This window comes from Blennius ocellaris (genome assembly GCF_963422515.1).
Source record: "Blennius ocellaris genome assembly, chromosome: 11".
Taxonomy (NCBI): domain Eukaryota; kingdom Metazoa; phylum Chordata; class Actinopteri; order Blenniiformes; family Blenniidae; genus Blennius; species Blennius ocellaris.
This window is the reverse complement of record NC_137660.1, coordinates 19,279,932-19,303,872: the sequence shown is the minus strand read 5'-3', so window position 1 is coordinate 19,303,872 and position 23,941 is coordinate 19,279,932. Positions and strand designations below refer to the sequence as shown.

The window sequence follows — 23,941 nt, the reverse complement described above, 5'->3', positions numbered from 1 at the left end:
AAACAAATGTTTTGACTGTACTTGTCTTACTAAATAATTGTTATGTAAAACTCCATGTGAATTAATGTCAAATGAGCAAAGCGTATTCATATATGACTTATACTGTAGCTACATACATTCCACAACCTAACAAACTTGTCTGATTCTCTTCACTCCCCAGAAGTTTTAGTTTTTTCATGAGTCATTGTCTTTTCTCTCATTCACATTCTCTACATTTGTATATATTCGCGACAGTTGCAGTATGATATAGACATATAAATATGATTGTGCCTGTCATGTGTAATATTGTATAAAACCTTTAAAATTAGGCTTCTGTGTAAAGCTAAGGAAAAATTTACAGCTTTATGAATGGTACCTCAGGAAATATGAATGCATCAACTCTATGATGAATGTAAATACTTTATATGAAGTGAAAATAGACTAACTGTTTATAATGTTAATAATGGTAGTAATTTTGTGTAAAAACAATCCAAATAAATTATGCACATATTTGTTTGAGACATTTATTTAAAAAAAAGTGTTGGTGACATGGTGTAACATATCAAAGGCAGCACACTTGTGACTACACACATTTATTCGCCCACTCAATCACTCATACACTCCATCACGCTTGTGCTATGGCTTATCTCACCATTATTTCAGACATTTAGTCTTTTATATACACCACAAATTTTTCACCTTATAAAATGACTTCAAATCTCATAACTCCATCTGATACAATTTTCCCTGAATTGTGGTTTGTTTTGTTTTGTTTTTTCCATATCCTTCATGCAGTTAGTGAACTCAGAAATAACACCAACTGAAGTTTGTTAGTTGTTTTAGGGGCCCTTTCATTGAACATTAACCAATAATTTATGACAGGAATTCCAAAAGAGTTGTTGTTCATTTATCAGTACGTGTAATAGATGACAGACCACCATTGGAATTTGTCATGGTGCCCATGTAAACCCATGACAAAACTGAAAACAACACTGTTATCCCACTTCTACTGACTACCATGGTTTTAAAAGCTATAAAAAAGACACAAGTACTGACTTAGGTCTTATCAAAACGAACAAACTGCTCTTTTCTGCAGGAAATCCTCATCATAAAAAAATAACAACCCAAAAACATGGTGAAAGTTTGTAGTTTGCTTTGTTTTGGTTATTTCATTTAGTGTTGTGTATATAATATAGTTCCAGAGGTCGGTCAAGTCCCAGCAACTGCATGGACCTAGTTTATGGGCACATTTGCAAGCAGGAGCACACTACAGTAAAAGAGTTTCCTGGAAATCCCCTTGTGGCTCATTGATTTGTCACCATATTCTGGAGGTCTCTTAAGAGGACTCATTATACAGACAGACAGAAGATAAAACAGACAGCAGCAAAGATTTTACAGTATTCTCGAATCACATTTTGCACTTTACATTCCTGAAAAAAGATTGAAATGAAGCATAAAGTGTGTACTGTGATTATTGGAATCTATATGTGAACAATTTACTGTTAAGAGGACTCATTACACGAACAGAGCTACAATAATAAAGAGACATAAAGTCCTGAAAAAACTAATAAAAAGTAATGCCAAAAACAAAGTGCACACTAAAACACTAAAAATTGTGTTGCGATAACTCACAGTATGAGCTCAACTTTGCTGTGTTATGAAAAGCTACAAAGGCCCCATGTTTTTGATAACTATACTCATTATAATAAACTTTCTTCCTTGCATGCATACTGTTCATCAGTGATGACCATGCAATGTATCCCAATCATACGTTCTTCTCATGAAAAATACATACACAGCTTTTGTGGCTGTGGTTATTTCAGTTCTAAACCTCACTGTTTTTGAATTATTTGGAAGATGTTGCTTGGAGAGTTGCCGACTCATAGAGCTGATAAGACTCTGAGAAAAGGGTTTTGAGTAAGTTGGTGGCCTTATTTCAGCTCAAGTGTGACCCAATAGCTTCTTTTCTCTTCTTTTATATATATATATATATATATATATATATATATATATATAAAATGCTGTGCTCCCCACTCCTAACATCATAAAGCTTTTATTTGTCATTGTAAGAAGCTAACTGTCCAGCCAGAGGGCGGACGTCCCATAATCGGAAGTTCACAGTAATTCTTTCTTTCACAATTCTTAAGAGGGGCTCCCCCTACCCCACACCGCCACCCCCCCCCCCCCCCCCCGCTCTTAACTCATTCTCTTCAAGTCCTTGTTGTCTTTCAGAGTGGAAAGAAACATCTTAAATTAAACCAATAACAGCAATAAAACATTGCTTGAAACAAAAAATAGCCATTTTTTCCCCCTCCTACCTCATTTCAAGAGCATCAGGAGTTTCTGCAGGCTTGGATTGGGATTTACTCTCATCTGTCTCTTGGCCCTTTCGACTAACCTTTGGGCTAGAATTTGTCTTTCTCGACACCTTGGGGCTTTCGCCCTTTCGATTAAGCTGTGGGCTGTTCGACTTGCGGTTGAGTAGGGGGCTTCTGGAGCCCTTTATCTTAGAGGGCTGCTGCAGACTATCCAGAGACCTAAGTGGACGCAGGCCAAGAAGTCCACAGTAGTAGTTGCACTGATGTTGTGTTAGGAACTGTTCGAATACTTCAGGGGACCCACGTTCAGTCAGTCCTTGGTATCTGAAATACAGGAAACACCCTTTTAGAACGTTTTTATTTACTATTTCATTAAAAAAACTACTTTTATTGAATGATTTTTTTTACTACAGCTGTTGACACAACAATAAATTTAGTATGTATTGACCACAATACAAACCCTGTTGACTTGGTCACGACTCTAATGTTTGTAATTTTTGTTTCAACACCTGCAAACATAAAACATAGTTGTTGTTTTTTTTAAATTGATTGTGTCTATAGATACAGATACACAAAATGCAAACATGACAGTTTCTTAATAATATCATGGCTCACCCTCCAGTTGAGTGACCAGCAAATTGCCATGTGTCCACTGATGGATCCAGTGCTGGAAGGTGCTGCATTTCTGCTCGACCTCCGATACGTTTTGTGTCAGCAGTTTGCCCTTAGGATCCATCCATGCATACTTGAGGTAGACACCTGTAAGGTCAGCCTCCACTGTTGCATATGGTACAGAGTTTGCAGGGCGGTACATCAAATACCGAGGAGTCACTCTGCAGGGATCACAAAATAGTAGCAGGATGATCACAATATGTGCTTCATTTTTTAGATGAAATAAATGATTTTATTTTTTAGGTGGTGTACTTACTCCAGTGAAAAACCAAAGTTCTCATTAACTCTTGCTTCAGCCGCAAAGATTTTACAGTATTCTCGAATCATATTTTGTACTTTACATTCCTAAAAAAAGATTTAAATGAAGAAATAAGTGTGTACTGTGATTATTGGAATTCATTGTGAGCAATTTAATCTGGCTTCCTAGACTGTAAAAACATACTCACTTGCTTTGTAATGTCCTGATTTCTCTCCGAGAGGTTTCTCTCATTCTTGGTTCCATAAGCAATGGGGTTTTGAACCTTGATCACACAAGTAGTTCCTGACTCAAAAACAGGATCCAGACCATAAATGACTTTCACTTTGCTGGTTTTGTGAGCGTAGCCCTCGCCCATGTGCACCGTTTCAGTCATAATGCGGCCAAAGTACTTCTCGCCCCAGCTGCCAGAGTCACCCAGGCCTTTAGTGAACAGCATTGGGGTCATTTCTATCTCCTCTCCAACTAAGGGAAGCACAGAAATAGAGTTACAAGCTGTAATTCAAGGAAAGTCTAAAAAAGGACTGATGCAACAAAGGCAGCCAGACAATACCTTCCAACTCTTCTTTGAGTAGTATATCAGACAGAACTAGAAAAAAAAAATCACAATCCAAAAAAATCATTAGATTACTACAAGACATTGTGCCTGATGTAAAATGATGATTACAGTCTCAAAGATGTAAATATGTGCTGTATCTTACCATCTGAACTTAGCAGAAAGTCAGTGGTGTCAGTCCCATACTCATTATTGATGGTACAGCCATACACACCACAGTCTTGGCTGGATGCCATAACAATTGCCAGTGCTACTTGACTTTCATCACCACCACTTGAGGAGGAAAAAACATAAACCATTAAAATGGAGAAATGCATCCTAGTTAATAGATTCCCGATCAACCCACAAGGTGTCACTGTGAGACAGATGATCATGCTGTGTGACAGCGGTCTGCTGACGCAGCAACACATATATAGACTTTTAATGCTCTCTGGGAAAATATTGTGTCAGGTTACAGTTTCTGTGTCTAGCCAGAGATTCCCTCACTGTGTCACAGCTGTGGGGTTCACAGTCACATGAGCTGGACATCTCTTCAGTGAATATATGAGCATAACACAAGGCCACGCAATGCACCATGTGGCCCAAATAAATCTTGTTTATCCTTGAAGCATGATCGTTTCCTATTAGGATCCTGCAGAGGTTTAGGTTTTACCGGTCATTTTGGCTGGAAATCCACATAATTATAGTAATAGAAAAGGTGAATATTGTTTTGCTAATACCTACAACATAAAACCCCACAAAACATTGCTGTATCAGGTGGTTAAACTAGAATAGCAATAATAAGACTTTATGACTTGCCTTCTTTTCACCTCGAGTATTTCTTCCTCCTCTTTGTACCACTTAATGGTGGAGTCACTGAGTACGTTGAAAAATTGGCACCAGAGCTTCAGGTGTCCCGAGGCATCTGGGAAGGGCTCACCCCTGATCTTACGGATTACTTGTGGAGCTGGTGGTGCATAGAAGAAAGGCAAAGGGTGCTCAGTGTGAACATATAGTCTACCATGCTGGACAGACATTCTGATGCTTCCACTTTCCCACTTGTTTATCACAGGCCATGTGATACGTCATGAAATTTCCAATATTTGTCTGAGCCTTCTCCTTAGGTTACTGAATTCACCTGGCTTATTTCAGTCTGGTATCTGTTTGGGGCAGGCTTACCTTTCACTCCCCTGCATATTATTTAGAATACCAGTTATGAATGATTCATTTAATGACACATTATCAGAAAATACTTATCAAAAGTGTGAGAGACACTATGTGTAAAACATGGGAAGCTTGTGACAACATTAAAGTTTATTTGCCATTATTTTGAGTATTTGTTCAGTTTCTTTTTTTGTGAAAGTATATCACATCAGATTTTGGTTGAGATCAGCCAGTAAAAGTGTATTTCATTGACTTGAGTCCCAATATTGATTACATCAATAATTGATAAAGTGAAAATTCCTAAGAGTGTAAACAACTCATTCTATATTATTCCTCTTGGGGAAATCCCCTCCTCCCTGATGCTGATGGGGGTCGAGGGTCTTGCTCAGTGACCCACAGTGGTGGCATGTCAACTGTGGGATTCAAACCTGCAAACGTCTGACCTGAAGTCTCTATACCTCTTGACCACCACTGATATTATCTTTCCCAAACACGCAATTATTTATTTGAAAATGTTCCTCCTTGTCCTGGACACACCATGTTTTACATGTATAAGAAAAGACAGATGTTTTACCTTTCAGTGGGTCTAATTTCTTTTCAGCTGGTTTGTCCTCTCGCTTGTTGTTGGCCGGCTCCTCAGAAGGCGGGTCCTCCATGACTTTGGGCACCTCCAAGGTGGCCTTTCGGCGAGTCAGCAGCGGCGAGCGCCTCTCCATTGGCGGGGTGTTTTGTCCTGTACCAACCTGTAGTAATGCTGCTCTGCGAGCCTGGCTGGGTGACATGTAGGAACTCTCTTTCTTGCCTTGTGCATCGAGCACACCAAACACTGATGCCTCTGCATCGTCTTTAGCTTTTGGCATGAAGATTTTGCGCCTCGCACCAGAGGCCAACTCCTCTGGGGTGGCGGACCGTATGAGTGTCAGACTGTCTCTTCGCTTCATCCTTGGACTGCTTTCACAGGAGAGGGATGATGTTGGTGTTGAGCCTCCACTGAGATCGTCATCTACCTTGTCATTCAGGACCGCAGGGGCATTTGTCACAGCCTCATTGTCTGAGTCTGGAGCAGCTTTGGACATAAATTTGCGCAGACTGGCTGGACTCAGTGATGGATATGCTGGGGGTTTGGAGGTAAGCCTTTCAACAGAGCCTCTGTTTTTCTGGAGCTCTTCAATGAATGTTGAACTCTCCATTCTAGTATCTTTGACGGATTTTGGTTTCAAGATTTCTGGTGCAGAGCTTTTCTCTGTCCTTTGAGAGACTGATGACACACTGTCACCAACTTTCTGTATTGTAATTTCACATAGAGTTGTGGGGGTGTTCTCTTTATGAACCTTTTCTGACATTTGGTCAAACTCCTGCCTTCTCGCTTGATTTTTTTCTGACGTTGTTATTATCGTATTGCCAACCTCAGATTTTGTTTCCTGTTTCGTGCCATCAGAAGGTTCTGTTTCTGTTTCTTCACTGTGAGTCAATAGTCTCAGTTCAGGATCACTTTCATGACAAGTGATCGAGATTGGTGGCACCACGAACAGTGGCATCTTTGGAGAGTCCAAATCCTGTTGTACGTTTGGCATATCGGTACTAATAGATAATTCACTCTCCTTATCGTCAGTACATGAAACATTTATAACTGGAATTGAGGCAAAGTCCAACTGAGGGAGCTGTTTGCTGCTTTTCCCATGTGGATCCTCCCATTCCGTCTTCTCTTTCTCATCACACTGAGCAGCTTCCTTCACGCTGTGTGTAGGCGAGAGGTGATCATCATCATGCATAATTTTCTGTGTGGCAAACAAGTCCGGGGAATCTGCCACACATCGATCTTGATTCATTATTGCTGTCACATGGGTTACATCATATTTTTGCAAATATGTTTCCTCTTGCTGGTTTTTGGCCAATATTGTTAAAGGCAAAGTACTGTCTTTGAGCTCTGGCTCCATTATTTCAATTTTGGGGATTATAAACTGGTCAATTGGCTCAACTGGTTTAATATCTGAGCTGTAATCAGTAGCAGAAATTTGAACTGAAGGAATATTCTCTGAGGGCAAACTATACAATCTCCCACTGTTTTCTTGATGATGGTTATTACTGGAATCCTCTAACACATCAGCACTATTCTCATTACTTTGTATTACTGAATGGATGTTCGATTCATGAAGTTCTCCCACCTTCACTACAGGTTCCTCCTCTGCTTCAGTCTGCAAATGTTCACTTTCCACATCAACACTCTTACTTCCTGTATGTACTTGTTCTTCTGACTTTACACTATTAGACACATTTCTCTTTAATCCTTTAACTAAAGTGCTACTCTGAACCTTCTCCGATTGATGCACTGGTTTTTGACCATTTGAACTCTGCAATGCATCATCATTGTGGTCGTCTTTAATGTCTTCTCCTGAAGCAAGAGCACATGTATACTGCGTTTTTAGGTCACTCGCCTCCAAACTCTCCGAGGCTGCAGTTGTTGAAAGTCCTACATTCATTTCCTTTACCAGTAAAGTACGTTTGGTCTCTTCATCTGCATATTCTCTGTCAACCGTGCATGCTGCTACACCAGACGGAGGCCAAACTATCTCATCAGATGTTTTAGATTCAGTTGGCTCAATTTGGTCTTCTGGAGAAATTGTTGATCGGACTGATCTAGTAGTCTCAGATCTATTTATATCTGAGCATACCTGTTTGTTTGATTTCACTTCAGCTTTCTCTTCCCCATGTAACTTATTAGAAGAAAGGCCTTCCTCTGTGTCTGATTCACATTTTTTGTTACTGTCATCATCACTTATTTCCTCTTTATGTAAAGCTTTGGTGGGCGCCTCTCCAACGTTGAGGCTTCCTGCTACTGAGATAATGCTCTGAGGGGGATTGTTGTAATCTTCTGAACTTGTGAGGGTGGCTGAGGGGTGTCTTTCTTTAACATCTTGGGCTTGGGTTTGTGGATTAACAACATTAACTTTCCATGGAGAGGACTCATTGCTTGCAACTTGATGATGAGGCGGTAGTGAAACTTCTTGGGATGGTGGCACTTGGTGTGTGGGTGAATCTTTACAAGATGACACAGTTTCAGAGTGTTTCTCTTCACCCTGATAGAAAGTGAACAAAGACAGTGTGCAAGCACTTCAGTGAATCTGCAGCAAGAACAAAGTTTGTCTCTCAAAGTGAACACACAAAACACACCTGACCTTCATTTTGAATGAAACTTTCACGAAATGTAATCTAATTTTACTGAATTAAAAAAAACAACATGCAGTCATATGTTAAGAAGCACAGATTGTTTTTTTTAAGAAGCTTGTTAGAGTTAACTTACAGCAATGACCTTTGACAGTGTGACACATATAGACTGAGAGAAATTCTTCTGCTATAAATCAACAAGGGTATGAACGCTGACAGATCCCGACACACTCGATATGTCACAGCAGCCTTATATCCTCACCTGACAGGAAGAAACCTGAAGTCAGCCGACAAAGTTGATCAGTTATTAGCTAAGTAAACGGTGACCACAACAAGAATTTCCGCATGGTTGACTTAGGTGTGCTGTTTACATATGCACGGGCAGAATGAACAGATTCTATCTTGACAACAGACCAGCCACAACAGCAACACACACGCACACGCACACGCACACGCACACGCACATGCACACACACCAGACGCCATAAACATGTGTTTGCTCCTACAGCTCCTGTTTTTGCAGTTCATGCCATTAAAATGTATACAGAAGAGTTATGCGGCCACGTGAGCCCTCGTGACAGCACGTTTGGCTGGTGGTGGCTTCTCCTCCCCCCCTCAAAAAAAGAAGTTTCTGCTTTCGATGGAAAGGAACCTGTGTCACATTCAGTCTAAAAATGAAGCTGTTGTCACAACTACACATGTGTATGAATAGATGTCACGCTCATGTGAGAAAACATTGTTCATAAAAATGCAGTGGCTTCCTCAAGTTAGTCATCTGTAAAGCATTAGACTTAATAACTACTATAGTTTGGTTTTTGTTGTAGTTCCACATTGCAGATATTCAATCCACAGCAGGTGGATATTGAAATATTGTTAGTTCACTTTTTTTTCCACATGACAATGAGCACCTCATGGATCATTATATTAGCATGATCACCTCACACAAATATTCTGTGTCAAAAAAACCCTGACATGACAACAAAATAGTGTTACTGTCAACTTATCCGTGAAGGAGCTAAATAAAATAAAAAAAACAAAACTTTGAAACTTTTTTTTCAAATAGTTGAGTTTTTATAACCACTTAATCTCAACATGATCACACAATATGTCATAGCTCAGTTTAAATTAAGAATTGCCTCTTAAACAATTCAAAAGTTAAAAAAAAAGTAATAACTGTACAGGCATCTCAAAGTTACGTGTTTGCCTTAAAACGTATAGATCCAAGTCATGTTTGAAAAGAAAGATTATCATACTGTCAAACCGCAATTGAGAATAATGTGTTAAGATTATCATCACTGCATGAACTGAAACAGCACAACCTCAAATACAAATACAGCACTGTTCCAAATTGTTCACACACTAAGTTGACAGTGTGTTCCTCTTTCTTCTCTACATCAAGAAGAGGTTTATTTTGAGATAGAAGTGGGGGTGTACTGGGGAATGTGGCCACTGTTACAAGGCGTTCCTCCCATGCTGAGACCTGCCACAGGACTTGCTCTACTACTGCTTATCCAAACCACATAGTCCTCCATCATACAAAGCCCCGTTTGTAACACGAGAGCCGCTTCTAACATTCAGGTTTCATCATGATTGCTGATGCGCAGGGGTTCCATTCATCACAGTCAACATCTGAGATATTCTGCATCCTAATCCGACAGTGTGTGGTGTGACACACAACTTTCCCCACCCCCACGTGTATTAAGAGCAAATCATCTCTTGGTTCCTTCGACTCCTACGGCGTGTTGCCTCATGAGTAACTTTTGAGTGATGTCAGTGCCATAGAAGCATAGTTTCACAGAGCTATCATGCTCACGCCACCATCGCTGGTCGATCAAATCCAGGTGTACATTTCAAAGAGGCTGCATTGTTAAGATTTCTACACTGCCCAGCCATTATTACATTGAATCACGGGTGTCATACACCTTTTATCTGACACTGCCACAGTTGAAATAGCTTTTTCACCCAAAGAACCACTTTTTTTTTTTTTTTTTTAAATCTTGCCACACAAATGAAATTCAAAGAGTTGAGACAAACACAAGGGCAAGGGCAAGGGCAAGATTGTTACAAACCTACCTTACACACCTCAGTAAGAGCCTGAGTCCCCGATGGTGTTGCTTCTTTACTCGTACAGGTGCTCTCTGGCTCCATGGGGACCGGCACGGCCTCTGCAGCACCTTCAGTTTTACACTGCAGTTTAAAAACTGGTGGAGAGTCTCTGTCCAGAACACTGTCTTCATTTGTAGATTTAGTTGGCTCAAGCGGTCCTGACAGTTTTTTTGTATCCACGCTGTCTGAGAGCTCTTCAGATTTATCCACTTCCATTGGCACAGCTTCCTCTGTGGAGTGTGTGCTCGACTGCATGTGATGTTGGGGTTTCAGCTGAAACGACGGTGGCGTCTCTGGTTGAGGAGCTTGTCCTGAGGTGGGTGGGTGCTCATGATACTGCTCTTCATTGTCATTAAGGGAATTACGAGAGCCATGGCACTCCTTCTTACCCTTGCCAAAGAGAAAATCTTTGACTGAATGAAACATAGAAGAGATGGAAGCATGGATGTTGTGATGGTCATGATCATTATGACCCTTGTTGTGATGTTTGCTTCCTGGAGCATGTTTGCCATGAGGGGCTGTATGAAATGCCACCAACTGCCTCTCTCTTCCTCTTTCTTTCTCTTTCAACAACTCTTGGTCTCTTCTTTTCTCTCTCTCGTACTCTTCCTGCAATGCCTTCTCCAGTTCTTTCTTTTTTCTCATCTTCTCCTGATCATTATCTTTCTCTGTACTGCAGTTTACTACAGTTGTATCCATCTCTTGTGGCTTCTCCACTTGAGACGAGGTCTGTTTATCCTCATCTGTCTGGGACTGGAGGGTCTCCGACAAGAACTGTGCCAAACTCATGCCGCCATCATAACAGTTTTCGCCTCCATTTCCCATCACCTGGCTTCTGCCACTGCTTGTGCTTGTACTATTTGTGATGCTACTATCGATACCATTTGACATCTTTATTCTCTTTTTGGCCAGTGTTTCTTCTGATGAGGTTTGCTTATCCTGTAGACAATTGTCTTTGGATGCCACAGTGACGGTTTCATCGACTATTGAGCCAATTCCATTAGTTTCTCCAGCAGCTCCCGGTGGCTCCACAGCAGCAGGCTCCTTGACCACTGTCTTCTCTTCTCTTGATGGGATTAACCGTTTCCTCGGGGGCGGTTCTGGGCTACTCTGTGTCTTCTCATTCCCAATGTTTTCTTTGTCGTCCTTCTTGGTCTGTCCCTCCATATCCTTCTTTTTCTTCTCTGCTTTCTGCTTTAGCTTAGCAAAGAACCGCTGGTGGATCTGGAACTCATTCATAGTGCCAACTTCCAGAACTCCCGAGCAGGAAACGATGCCTTTACTGTTGCTGGCTGACACCTGATAGATAGCGGCGTCATCCAGTGTGCAGCTTAAGAAACAGAAAACAGATAGTAAGTGCATAACACAGATATTGTGACAAAAGTGAAGCCTCCAGTAAAAATTCACATTTGTATTAATCTTACTTGTAAATATGAAGTGTATGGGTTTTTCCATTCTTTCGAATTTCATACTTTGGGAGTCCACAGTACCGGTCCATTTCCATATCATCTTTATACCATTTTAGTTCAGGGAGTGGGTATCCTATAGGCATGGAAGTAATTCAGTGAAGTAAGTTCAACTGCATTGTACCACAAACTGCTATTTGAGTATATTTGTCCATTTGTGATGAATAAAGGTTTACACTAAAGGGTAGTGCAAAACAAAAAAAGGAGAAAACACAGTAGACAGGCTCAGGCCTGAATGCGTGGTTAGCTGTTGCATCATGTTTGTGTTGTGTCACATGAGAACAGCTGCTGTCATTGGAAGAGTCTACCCACTGGATAAGCCTGAGGCTGAACACAATTTCTAGAAAAAACAGTTTAAATACATTGCCTCCACGGTTTAGGGACTTTTTTTTGGGGGGGGGGGTAATAGAGAAACTGGGTTGCTTCAACGTGAAAGTTTACACTTGTTTTCAGCATATCAGCATCACATAAATCTGACAGGTTTCAATAAAAACGATGGGTGATATAACGATAAACAAGACCTACCTGATACCACACAGGTGAATTTCACATTACAAGTTTCTGATACTGCCTTGGATTTCAAAGTGGTTTCAAAAGACGGCTGTATGTCCTCAGTCAGCTGAGCCATGACGCTGCACAATGTGCTCCTAGAAAGAGACACTCGTGCATTAAAGAGCAATTTTATCACTCCAAATACTGCAGACAGCTTAACAGTTCACGTCAGTAACATGTGTGACTTTTCCACCTTTGAACAGCGCATTCCAATCACGTACTTAAACAGGAAAAAATAGATGTTAATGGAAATTTCTGGTAGTGACGAGAGTAGGGAAAAAGTGACCACAGAAACTTGTGAGATGTCAAGCAAAACACTGTTTTCCATCCACCAATGAAACCAACGTAGATCACTGAAATCACTGGACAAACTAAACACTTACATTACAGTGAACATTTGATTTGACATTCTTGGGGTACACCAGTTTGCTTTGTTAACTTGTTAGTTGGGAGGAGCGTTTCAAAGTAGGAATTACCTCGTGGGTCTGCGAGAATACCTTGAATAGCTATTCAGAGAGGAGGCAAATGAAGGGATGTCAGTGAATAATTGAGACCTGGATATAGGTAGACCTCCAAAAAATGTTTTAAAGTTATCCTCCTCATTGGTGAAAACTGCAACTATACCATGTATATGCTGCAAAAATTAACATGCGACATGATACCTGATCAATATAACGTGATATGTTTACAGTAAACTAAAAGGCCTGTTTATTTGATGACGTTTTCAGCCTAATGATTGAAATATATAAAAAAAAAAAAAATTTGAGCTTTTTTTTCTTAGATTCCAATGACCTCTAAGATCCTTATAGTTCTTTTTTACCCAACATGCACAACAGATTCACATTTTTGAACAGAAGGAAAAAAAATAAATCAACATTCCAAGAACAAAATAATTCCCAGCAAATCAATGACAAGTGAGGTTATCTACCTGTTTTCAGGCCTAACATTTGAGAGGTAGGTGTTGCGGATTTCTGAACGGCCATTGCTGCCATCTTCGTCACTGAAGCTGCTTGTCCTCCCATTGCCAGAAAAAGAACGGGTCATTGGTCTTCTGGAAGTCATTGTTCTATGATGGAATTCACCAAAAATCTCCAATCCAGGATAAATGTATCAGCCACAGTACAGCACTGTGTTCACATCCACGTCTTTCAAGGCTCAAAATGAATTGTGGTATCCATGTAAAAGCTCCTGGTGAAGAAAAACAAGAGAGATTATGAAATAAAGACAAAGAGAGCCACTTGGAAGCTAACTGAAAAATACCTTGTAGATTATTTATTCATACAAAACTCATGCACACTGATAGAGCCCAAGCTTGTCCTTTTCGACCAAGCAAAGCACTTACATTGGAGCAAGTTAAAAATAGGATTGGTTATCAGGTTGGGCAAAGGCAGTTAGTGGTCAAACATTACCAGAAGACATGTGATTTACTGTGTGTGTTAGGAATACAACACAAAAAGTTTTTCAATCACCCTAAAACTTGGTAAAAATTTTCAACTTACCATTAAGATGTTGCAAATGTTGCTTTGGAGCCAGAGTCTGAGAAGAAAATCTGTAACCGCCTATCATAGACATGTGTTGCCAGCAGGACCCTATTTATAGCTGGCCCACAAATAGGTGCAAGAGCACATCCAATTTTCCAAAACTAGAGTTTAGACTTAGTTAAGAAGCCTAAAATCCAAAGAGAGTTTTCAGTAAATGTTAGGAAGTTAAACCACAACACGCAATTCAAGAATACTTATTTCTTGAATGGACACGGTGTGAAAATTGTATTAATTTGTTCTGATCCAACTTGAGGTGTTGTAAAAAAAACATTTTCCACACAGTACACTGTCATAGATTGCATGTGAACCTGATAAACATCTTTAAGGTTCATGACGTAGCTGACAGCAGCCAATAGTCCATGTCCTATGCTTTGCTGGAGTGTTGAAAGTACAGCCCCCCCCCTCACTTTGTATTGCAACACATGGTTGAATCATGAAGATCCTCTTGCTGCTCATATTTCACTTCAATCAGACACAAACAAGCTTGCAAAAACTTTCCTGGACTGAAAGAATTAAAGAGGAAATATTTCAAAAATGTTTTTCTTCAAAAAAGGTTTTGGTTGGTTTTCTTTTGCTTTCCTTTCTTTCTTTCTTTCTTTCTTTCTTTCTTTGATATGAAAAAAGTAAATATAATGTACATTTAACATACAAATATAGTCTCTTGAAAGAACCACATTTCTATAAAGTGATCTAATGACACACATTTTCAAGAAGTTGTAAGGAAATATGCAATGAGTACTTTAAGGCTCCTAAGTGATACAAAAAATAGTAAACTAAAGATATGGTTCAAAGATGTCTTATTCCATGTGCAGCTAATATAAAATCACAGTCTCTAAATACTTTTGTAAGAAAAGCTGCCTAATTCTGTAATGTCCGTATTTGTACCCCAATTAAAAATAATTAGTTTAATAAGCTTGGGTAAGGTTTTGTGTGATTTGTCCATTTGCTTCGACATTGTATGTCTTACTTTCTTTATATTTTTAAATATTGTTTACAAAGTATTTGATTGATTTGCACTGTGATAATGAAAACAATGCACTGTGTCTAGTAAGTGATATTAAAGTACTTTTGTTTAAAAAAAACACATTTGAACATCGGATTGTCGTACTTAATTTATGTATGTATATTTCATGTCATTGTCCTGACATTAACAAACTTTTCTTATTACTATACCATTTATGATAGATTCCATTCTTAAAATATTTCAAAAAAGGGTTAAATATGACAAGATGTTATATTATAACATGTAAAAGTCTGATTACGAATGACCAAATTTGATCAATTTGTTTGTCCGGTCTGTCATTTTATGATAGAACGTTAAGATACAATTTATTCTGTGATTATTTATTTATTTATTTATTTTTAAATAAAACATGTGCTCTGTTGAGCAAAAATAAAATCAAAGCCTCTTGTGTGATTTTAGTGGAAGAGCCCTACAGGATATACAACTGAATACACTGTTGAACAACATAAAACACACTCTATTGTTCCAGTAACTCCGTGTATGTGTGTATCCAGTTTAAAGGCAGGACTTTGTAGCTCTTCATGCTGTGAAATCAGCCTTGATCCATCAGCAGTGTGTGTCAGAGTGCTCATATTATTGTAATACCTCAAAAAGCTGCTCACCTTAGATTGATATTTATGTGAATCAAAAGTTGCTCATCTTAAGTTTAGTGTACTACAAAATAGTATTTTGTAAGCAAAATTATATAAAACAAAAATGTGGAAATTCCTTCATTAGTGTCCATAGCATAGGTAAAATATGTATTTAGTGGTGCTTCTCTATTGTCGGTTTTACGGTAATGTGTGTGTGATCTTCCGGGAAAGGGAAGCGTTGTCTCTATAAAACCAAAGTTATACAGACTGAGAGACAGGATAACAAACTGAGGCTGCTACGAAGCTGACGGCAGGTAAAACATGCGTACTTACAACTTATGTCCAACAGTGATTTGAGTTTGTGAACGATTATATTCCCAATACGATATTTACATGTTTTGAAGGCATGAGGCGAGACAGTACACAATTGTTTCCTAACATTATTGGTGTCGCAGCGTTTGTCATTTTCACACAATTGGAATGCGGATACTATTTTTAATTAAATGTATTCCCACAGTCTTTTTTTTTTTAGAAGATGCATTTATGACTGGATGCCGACCCAAGCCCTGATAAAATATGATCACAGGTATGTGGCATGGTCAAAGCACCTTTCAAAGTGAAGTACAGCTATATTGTGATTTCAGATGTCAGATTTGTTTTATTTTTCTAACTTGATGTGTTTCAGACATTGTCATAGTGCGCCATCCTGTCTCCATGTGCGTACCTGTGAACCATCAGGTAACTCTGCGGGTCCAGGCTGAAAGCACAGGCAACCTCCATTACCAGTGGTTCACTGAAGGAAAGAAGGAAGTATGTGCATTTCGCTTAAAGGCAAGAAATTGAAACAAAGCATTTCCTTCTAAGGTCTAAAAAAAAACCCCACCCCAAACAACTTGCACATACTGTTTCTTTTGGCCACATCTGTAGTTGAACCTTGTGTTCATGCTCCTAATGTAGAGGCATGTCTCTCTTGAAGGAAATACTTTGATCTACATCAGAGACATAAAGAGTAAAGTATGAGGTACAATGTCGACTAAAACATCTTCTTTTCTACCCAAGGTGTGCGGTGGTACTCAAGCGGAGCTCACCTTCAGAGCGAAAAAGACTCAGCTCTATGTGTGTAGAGTGAATGACCCCTTCTGTAACTATGTGTTTACTGAATGGGTCAAGGTGAAGGTGTTGGACATTGATAAATCAGGTATTTCTTTGCGGGTTTGTGGTCATTACATAGTCTCTATAACATAATTGCTGAATGGACTTGATTTGTCATCCTGCAGTGCACTCTTTCCTAAATGTTGTGATTCTGTTGCTGTGTGATTTAATCTATTTTGTCCCTCTCTTTTCAAACACCAGGCTTGCCAGCGGACTGGCAGGGCGAGCCACACGTCGCTGTCAGCCCTAAGTCACAGACGGCTCGATGCGGCACAAAATTCACACTCTACTGTGCTGCCTTTGGCATTCCTGCTCCACAGTACCAGTGGTACAGAAATGGAATGCCATTAACAGACAAGAAAAGAGACACGCTGCAGGTAAGTCAACAACTGTCTACTGCTGCTGGGGATTGTTTACACTTTGAATCATACACCTTTCACTGAGCGCGTCATTTATTTAGAAAACTAAGTTAATGTTTTACCAAGAGCATGGTTTATTGTAGAATAAACAAACATGTGAGGGAATATACAAACACCAACGTAAACAATTGAATCCTGTGTTCTTTCAGATTGACTGTGCAACAGCTGAGGACGGAGGATCATACCTGTGTTCAGTGTCTAACGTGCTTGAAGAAACATGGACTGAACCAGCTGATGTTGACATCGGTAAGCTAGAACTGAAACTTTGTTTATCAGCTCTGTAAAAGTCCATTTTTACCCAGGTTGTAGCTTTGTATTTTCCTCTGACTTGCATTTGCTTTCACACTCCTTCTATACTACTGATTTAACTCTGAGGCTTGAAGTTGTTTCCATTAAACTGGAGGTACTTTCCCCATTTCTAGAGCCTAAAAAAGGAAGTTGTGTGACCTCAAATAATACTTGGTCAGACTTAGACACACAACAGGAAAAGTGATGTAAAGTGAAACTAATTTGGAGGTGTTACTCTGGGGAGTAATGTATGTTCTGACTCACATTTTTCTAAATATATTGCCCTGTTGTGATTTGATGGGGTCGCCTCTTTTTTCCCCTTTAGATGTTTGGCAAACTTGTTATGACTTTGTAATGCTTTTTCATTTTCCAGTGCGACGTGATCAACTTCCTCCTTCAACACCCACAGGTAGAAATCAGTACACAGTGGCATGCTATTTTTAGTGTTGAGAAGAGAAAGACTCCTGCAATGTGTATTATAGACATTTCCCTGTATTGTGAATAATCACAAATCTGCTTTGATGTTTCTTTCAGCAACTGATAAAGTCGCACTACTGATTGGCAACCTGAATTACTTCAACCACCCACCACTGATGGCCCCCATCATGGATGTGCACGAGCTGGCCAACCTCCTGCAGCAGTTGGGCTTCAGAGTGGTTTCCTTGCTGGATCTCACAAGGGGCGAGATGCTGGCTGCTATTGACAAATTTATTCAACTCCTAGACAAGGGAGTTTATGGTGAGTATGCTTGGTTTGACAGAAGATTGATTTGGGATGTATTGTCATGTCGCATACCAAGATAATGCTTTAGAAGACATAATTCAGAGTGAAGAAATGTGTGGTCCACTGTAGGCAATCAGTACATTCTTCTTCTTATATTGCTTTGTACAGCTTGGGGCCGTAAAGTATAAGACTGTCTCAGTCGGCTTAGGGCAAAAGCCTACAGTTGTCCTAATGCACACCAAGAGATTGCAAAAGAAACACTTAAGGGTATTTATGGTTCATGCAAAGTACACACAGACAGGCTTGAGATTAAACAGTAGATATTCTCATTTTGTCATTCTCACTTTAGTCAAGTGCAAACCACTAAACCACCATTCTGCCCACACAATGCCTACTTTCAACGCAGACACTCTCAACTTGACTTGATATTGACAGAAAAGGTGAGGGTGTGATTTATTCTTAGTTTCACCCAGTCCAAATGATTCACTACCATTTATTTATTTTATCCATCTACCTAAAGGACCAGACAAATCTGTATTTGTTTTCAACCTGGTTCTTAATGTCAACTAATAAGTTACAAGTAGTACATTTTTTTAATAACTTGAGGTAACATGAGATTCAGTGGTAGTGGGTCAAGAAATGTAGTTTTAAATAATGGCTGGTAACTGACTTGCTGTGCTGGAGATGTTTGTGCAGTTTATTTCTTAGGAATGTTATTTCCCTCTGTGGTTGCTTTAGCTAGATGTCATGAATTTACTGCCCTTAAAAAAAAATGCCTATGGGTTTTTCTTCTTTGGGATTTGAAAAACTGTAACTTCCTTCTTTGTTCTGCTCTTTGCTGCTGTATGCTTGTCAGGGTTCACAAGCCTACGGGTGATTAACCACGTCGTACTTTATACATTCTCGAGGGACCGTGTGGGCAGACAAAGAGTGCCAAGACCGGTCGTCTGATACTTCTTGAGTGCTTGTCACACTTTCGGCAATTAGGAAATGTTGTGTTTATAGACCGAAGCAGACCAAAAAGTAAGCAGCTTTAATCTTACTGTTTAGGACAATAAGCGATGCATTCTTATAATGTATGAGTTAATATGCAAAACCTATTCCTTCCCCGATTGCATTGTGTGAGGAAGTAGGCAGCCACTTTACAAATAGTTGACAATCACCCCCAGCATTTATAGTGCTGTAAAAAGAAATTGTATGGGGTGACGCAACTAAAAGAAGAACCGGTCATGCTGCCGTGATGCTGGCTGATGTTGTGAATTTGCTTATTACCAACTTAATGACGATGGTAGGCTGACATTAAATATGTGCTGAAACAAATTGTGCTGAACTTATTTTTGCTCCACTGTGAGACATGTCCTTGTTTAATATGTTTCACAGGATTCCATTGTCTCAGTACAAAATTGTACTGATTACAGCAGTTGAGATCCCACAATGTTAACTAGACACTATGTTCTGTGACTTCTGACAGGTCTTTTCTACTATGCGGGACATGGGTATGAGCACGCTGGGAAGAATTACCTGGTATCGATTGACGCTCCACAACCGTACCGGACTGAAAACTGTGTCTGTGTGCAGAAAGTCATGCTCAGGATGCAGGAGCGACTCACTGCATTGAGTGTGATCTTATTGGACACCTGCAGAAAATGGTAAGAAAGTAATAAGAGACATTTAATAACTCGTGGCACAAATGTCAACAGCCACATGTATTTCAGTTAATTTAATGAAATGCAGGAAATTGGACTCATTCTCCACATACTGTCTTTCTGACTGTCTGCAGGTACAATCAGGATTGCATACCATCAGCCATCATGCCATTGAAACCCAGTGGGAACACAATTTATGGTTATGCTACGTATGTAACTTTTCGCATATTAAACTGGACACCCCTAAATGAAATCAAGTCAATATCTCATTTGTCGAGAATATGATGGTTATGTGTACTTAAAAGCAGTTAGATTAAACCCAATTGTGTCCATAAACATTGCAGATGTGAAGATGCTGAGGCGTTCGAGGTCCAGGATGGAGGAAAAAGTACTGGAATCTTCACAAAGTACTTGAACAGACATATCCTCCAGCCTGAGAAAATTACACATGTTTTAGAAAAGGTGTCTGAAGGTGAGTCCTGATGTCATTAGTTTGACTTTGGAGAATGTCAGGAAATGTTTTTTTTAAAATGCATCAAACAAGAAGTAATCTGGGTGTGGTTTCAGTAGGGAATGGTGGTGCAACCGGATCTTTTTATGTTTTGAGATTATTACAATCTGAGATGCATATAAATGTTTCTGTTTTTATTTCCACTCCCTTTATGAATGATGATGAAGTGAAGGGAACTAGCGTTTCTTTTTTAGAAGTGCCGGATGGACATCAGACAAATAGCTAGAACCCATGTTAATGTTTTTCACTTCAGGACTTGTACAAATAGCAGGGGGCTAGGAATTATTAAGTTGTTCCGTCTTCGGACTGTGTTTGTCTGTGTGATGGGTGTCTGGTAGAATAAATTTTTTTTCGAGGTATCATTAGCATGCGACCTCATTCTTCGGAAATTCACACTGTTGGCTCGAGAACAGCAAGAAACTTGAGAGCGGCAGAGTCCAAGACAGCTGCTCTGCCGTTTGAGCACATCATGCCACTGCTCTCCAGGGGTCACTCACAAATCAGTGTGAGCAGGACGGGACACCCTGCTGACAGCAATATGCGTGGAGCTTGACATATTAAGATGAACAAATGTATTATCGGACAAAGGAAAGTTAAAGCAGATTTGTCAATTGTGTTTGTGTTTTATTGAGACACCACTTATCTCTCACTTTTGATACCAACTATGGAACAATAACCCATCATTTCTTATCGGAGTTTAGCATTTAGAAACAAAATAAAAAAAGGTTTTTATTTCTAAATATTGCCAAAAGCCATCATCAATTTATATCAGATTCTTTCAACCTGGTTAGCCTTTTAATGATGGTGTTTTGAATGCTGTGAAAAGTGGATTTTTTTTCTTCCAACTTAAGTGCTCTTCATATTGAATGACAAATACTGTGAAGTAGTCACTCTTATAATTTCCATTCCTTCCTCAGAACTCTTTTCGAAAGCTCACGTATTCCCCATTGGTCTGCTATTGCACAACTTAGGCAGTTTGATGATTCAATAAAAACTGTGAATTAACTCATTAAAAAGTCACATGTATATTTACAATTTTACAGCTTCACCAGTACATTTACCTGGACATTTGCCATTTTGTTATTCTAGATCTAGGCAGAGACCCTCTGGTTACAGGAAAACAGGCGGTGGAGATCAAACACACACTAAAGGAACCTCGATCCCTCGCAGATCAAGTTCGGTCCACCGGCCACACGAAAGAACTGCACTTGCGAGATTACTGCTGGAGACAAGCAAATGGTGAGTGGAGAAAACCCTCTCACAACTGTGTTTTTTTTGCTTTGTTTTGATATTTTTACTTTGGGGAGGATTAAATGTTGTCACAGAGAGAAAATTCAAATATAAGCACATCACCTGAATGTAGATAGATTTTTCATCACGTAAACCAGTGAGGTAAGACTGAGATCATCCAGGCTTCTTCACACCTCTGACACTGCAACTTGTGACAGCTGGTGACACATGCAGACACTGGTCATATTTTTAGTCCCATTTAAGACACAACTCATTGTTTATGGCAGATCAAAATGGGGAAACTGGCTCATTTTAAAATGTTTAACTTTCTGATTAATTAAAGGAAGGGATTTTTTATTTATTTATTTATTTTTTGACAAAGCAGACTTAACCCCTATAAAAAATTTTTTTTAAATGGATGTTTAGTGCATTAGACTACACTGAAGGTAACATTTTATGGCGTGATTTACTAAAGCAAAGTTCCTCATGTGGTTTATCAGAAGTTCTGCAAAATAATCATTATTACAACACAGTCAACAAAGAACAATGTTGTACAGCTCTTTAGTCGTCTTGATTTTCATGTGTCCTTTCAGAGTTACCACGGAAGAAACGGCTGATGTTTCTTTGTGGAGTGGAAGTGGAAGTCAGCTTTTCAGCTTTGTTCTCTAACGTCATGGAAGCCTTTGCCACCATCAAGACTCTCGGCAATCAAACCCAGGACTGCAGCGTCGCCCTCAGTAGCATACCTGTAAATACTTACTTTTATACTACAAAACTATCAGCACTTCTTACCAGGAGAACTGAGCAGTGATGTTGTGCAAAAGCAGTTTTATTGGGGAGACAAAATGCAGTATGGGTAGTGTGTATGTGTGTGTATTAATATCATATATAGTGTGTGTTTTAATCTTATTGAGTTTGTGTGTGTAGCTGCTCTCATTCTTTTTGAAAGTCATCATTGGTTTTGAAAAGTGCAACTTGTATCTGCATCATAAATTCCACTGTACTCATCGTACAAGGCTGTCTCTTTCCATCAGCCAGAACGGATTGCTCAATAATAACCATTCACAGTTACGTTTCACATGCCTGAGGAAGTTCTGCCCATATATAGGCTTGCAGCATGTTTTGAACACAGAGACAGCAGGAAGTAGCAATAAAAAAAAAACTGCTGCACTTCTCTTGTGCAATAGCGGCATTGGTTTGACTAGTCAATCTTGGACTACGCTGACCTCTAGTGGCTGATATGTATTTCGTTGCAGCATTATCTGCAACGATTCAGTGTCAAACACAAATATGTTTTATGGTACACAAATAAAATGTAAAATAATAAAACTGTTGATGCTTTGACTCCCTAGGCAATGGAAGACATATTTTCCAGATCTGGCAGGTCAGAGGAAATGGACTCTCTGCTATTCCAGTCGTCTGATAACCCAGACTGCACTCTGAGACTCTGCAGTCTTCAAAAGCTCAAGGTATGCAGTCAAGGATGTAACCGAATCATGCTTCCATTAGGTGTATACTTCCATGCAGTACTAATGTATTTTGTTTTCTTTTGTTAGGAATCAATGATCATAAAGGTGGATTTACACTATACTCGCAAAGACGGTAAGCTACGGCAGACAGAAAGTCAGAAGGTGGACATAGGAATGCCTCTTGTGTCATCCTGTAAACTCTACAGAAGAAATCAAGCAGCAACAGACAAGAGACAAGAAGGTATTTGTGCTCAAAGCATGGACAACATTTCAAACGGCAAACAACGGCTGCATCGGACTCTGGCTGGTCAGTGTCGCCCTTTCACGAGAAAAGCCGAATGTGCTGCTAAAGTTGCAGTCACATGGAGCAATGAACCTGAAGAGAATGATGAGAGTGAACTGCAACACCTCAATCTCTGATTTCAAAACATTCTGGTCCTACCTTTGTAAATACTTGAATATTTGTTTGTACACATGCACATTACTTTTCTGTGATTGATGACAGTGAGTCAGTGTTTAATAGTTGTTTCATTGGCTGGTATACCTAATCTTCATTTCTTAGATCAGTGTTGGAAATGCATTAACAATATACACTTATTTTTCCATACATAAATTGTTAAATGTTTCTCAAACATGACTCGTCTCACTTTTTGTTTTTAATTTGTGGCAAGCTTGATGTCTTCATTTAACAAATGAACTATTCACTGTTAATTTATCTAATAAAGACATAAACATTTCACGTTGTAATGTTTGACTCTCAAAGTTCTGGAAAAGAGTTTTATATGCTGTTTTGTGCAACTACAAAGACAGATGTTTGAAGGGAAATTAGTAAATTATCCAATGGGTAAAATACTTATTATCTTGTTAATTGCAAACCAAAACAAATTGCCATTAAATTAAGATGTGTTGTTACCTTCATCAAGCTGGACTGAGGCAAGAGTGGGAAGCAACTCGGCATCCATTCATCTTCCATTGATCCTCCCAATAGGGCCCCGGTGGGGAGGCTGTTGGTAATCCCAGATGACAGGGGAAAGATGGAGTACACCCTGGACATGTTGCCTGTTCAACACAGATGTAACCGGGACCAGACCGTTATACTCACACTCCAATGCAAACATTGTAGAGTCACTGTTTAATGTCAAACACATGCTTG

General features: G+C 39.4%; 2 protein-coding genes across 4 annotated transcripts; one reads left to right on the top strand and one right to left on the bottom strand.

Moving 5' to 3' along the window:
• Window positions 1-426: 426 nt before the first annotated feature.
• On the bottom strand, window positions 427-13,762 carry alpk3a (alpha-kinase 3a). 3 transcript variants are annotated; one of them, XM_080505085.1, is made up of 15 exons: window positions 13,713-13,762; window positions 13,142-13,401; window positions 12,690-12,719; window positions 12,187-12,308; window positions 11,620-11,737; window positions 10,163-11,525; window positions 5,499-8,001; window positions 4,580-4,727; window positions 3,927-4,054; window positions 3,779-3,814; window positions 3,416-3,690; window positions 3,226-3,314; window positions 2,913-3,130; window positions 2,758-2,806; window positions 427-2,621 (listed from the first exon to the last, which is right to left on the bottom strand). In XM_080505085.1, exons 2-15 carry the CDS (start codon window positions 13,273-13,275, stop codon window positions 2,294-2,296), a joined length of 5,541 nt encoding a protein of 1,846 aa, XP_080361211.1. In that variant the 5' UTR covers window positions 13,276-13,401; window positions 13,713-13,762; the 3' UTR covers window positions 427-2,293. The 3 variants fall into 3 exon arrangements, with proteins under 3 accessions (XP_080361211.1, XP_080361212.1, XP_080361213.1); XM_080505086.1 differs by having other exon boundaries at window positions 10,172-11,525; XM_080505087.1 differs by lacking the exon at window positions 12,690-12,719 and having other exon boundaries at window positions 428-2,621.
• Window positions 13,763-15,869: 2,107 nt separating this feature from the next.
• malt3 (MALT paracaspase 3) lies at window positions 15,870-23,480 on the top strand. Its single transcript, XM_080505104.1, has 14 exons — window positions 15,870-15,936; window positions 16,036-16,160; window positions 16,410-16,548; window positions 16,704-16,879; window positions 17,071-17,167; window positions 17,583-17,618; window positions 17,744-17,947; window positions 19,404-19,581; window positions 19,713-19,787; window positions 19,923-20,050; window positions 21,179-21,328; window positions 21,913-22,067; window positions 22,672-22,788; window positions 22,876-23,480. Exons 1-14 carry the CDS (start codon window positions 15,927-15,929, stop codon window positions 23,206-23,208), a joined length of 1,923 nt encoding a protein of 640 aa, XP_080361230.1. The 5' UTR covers window positions 15,870-15,926; the 3' UTR covers window positions 23,209-23,480.
• Window positions 23,481-23,941: the final 461 nt, after the last annotated feature.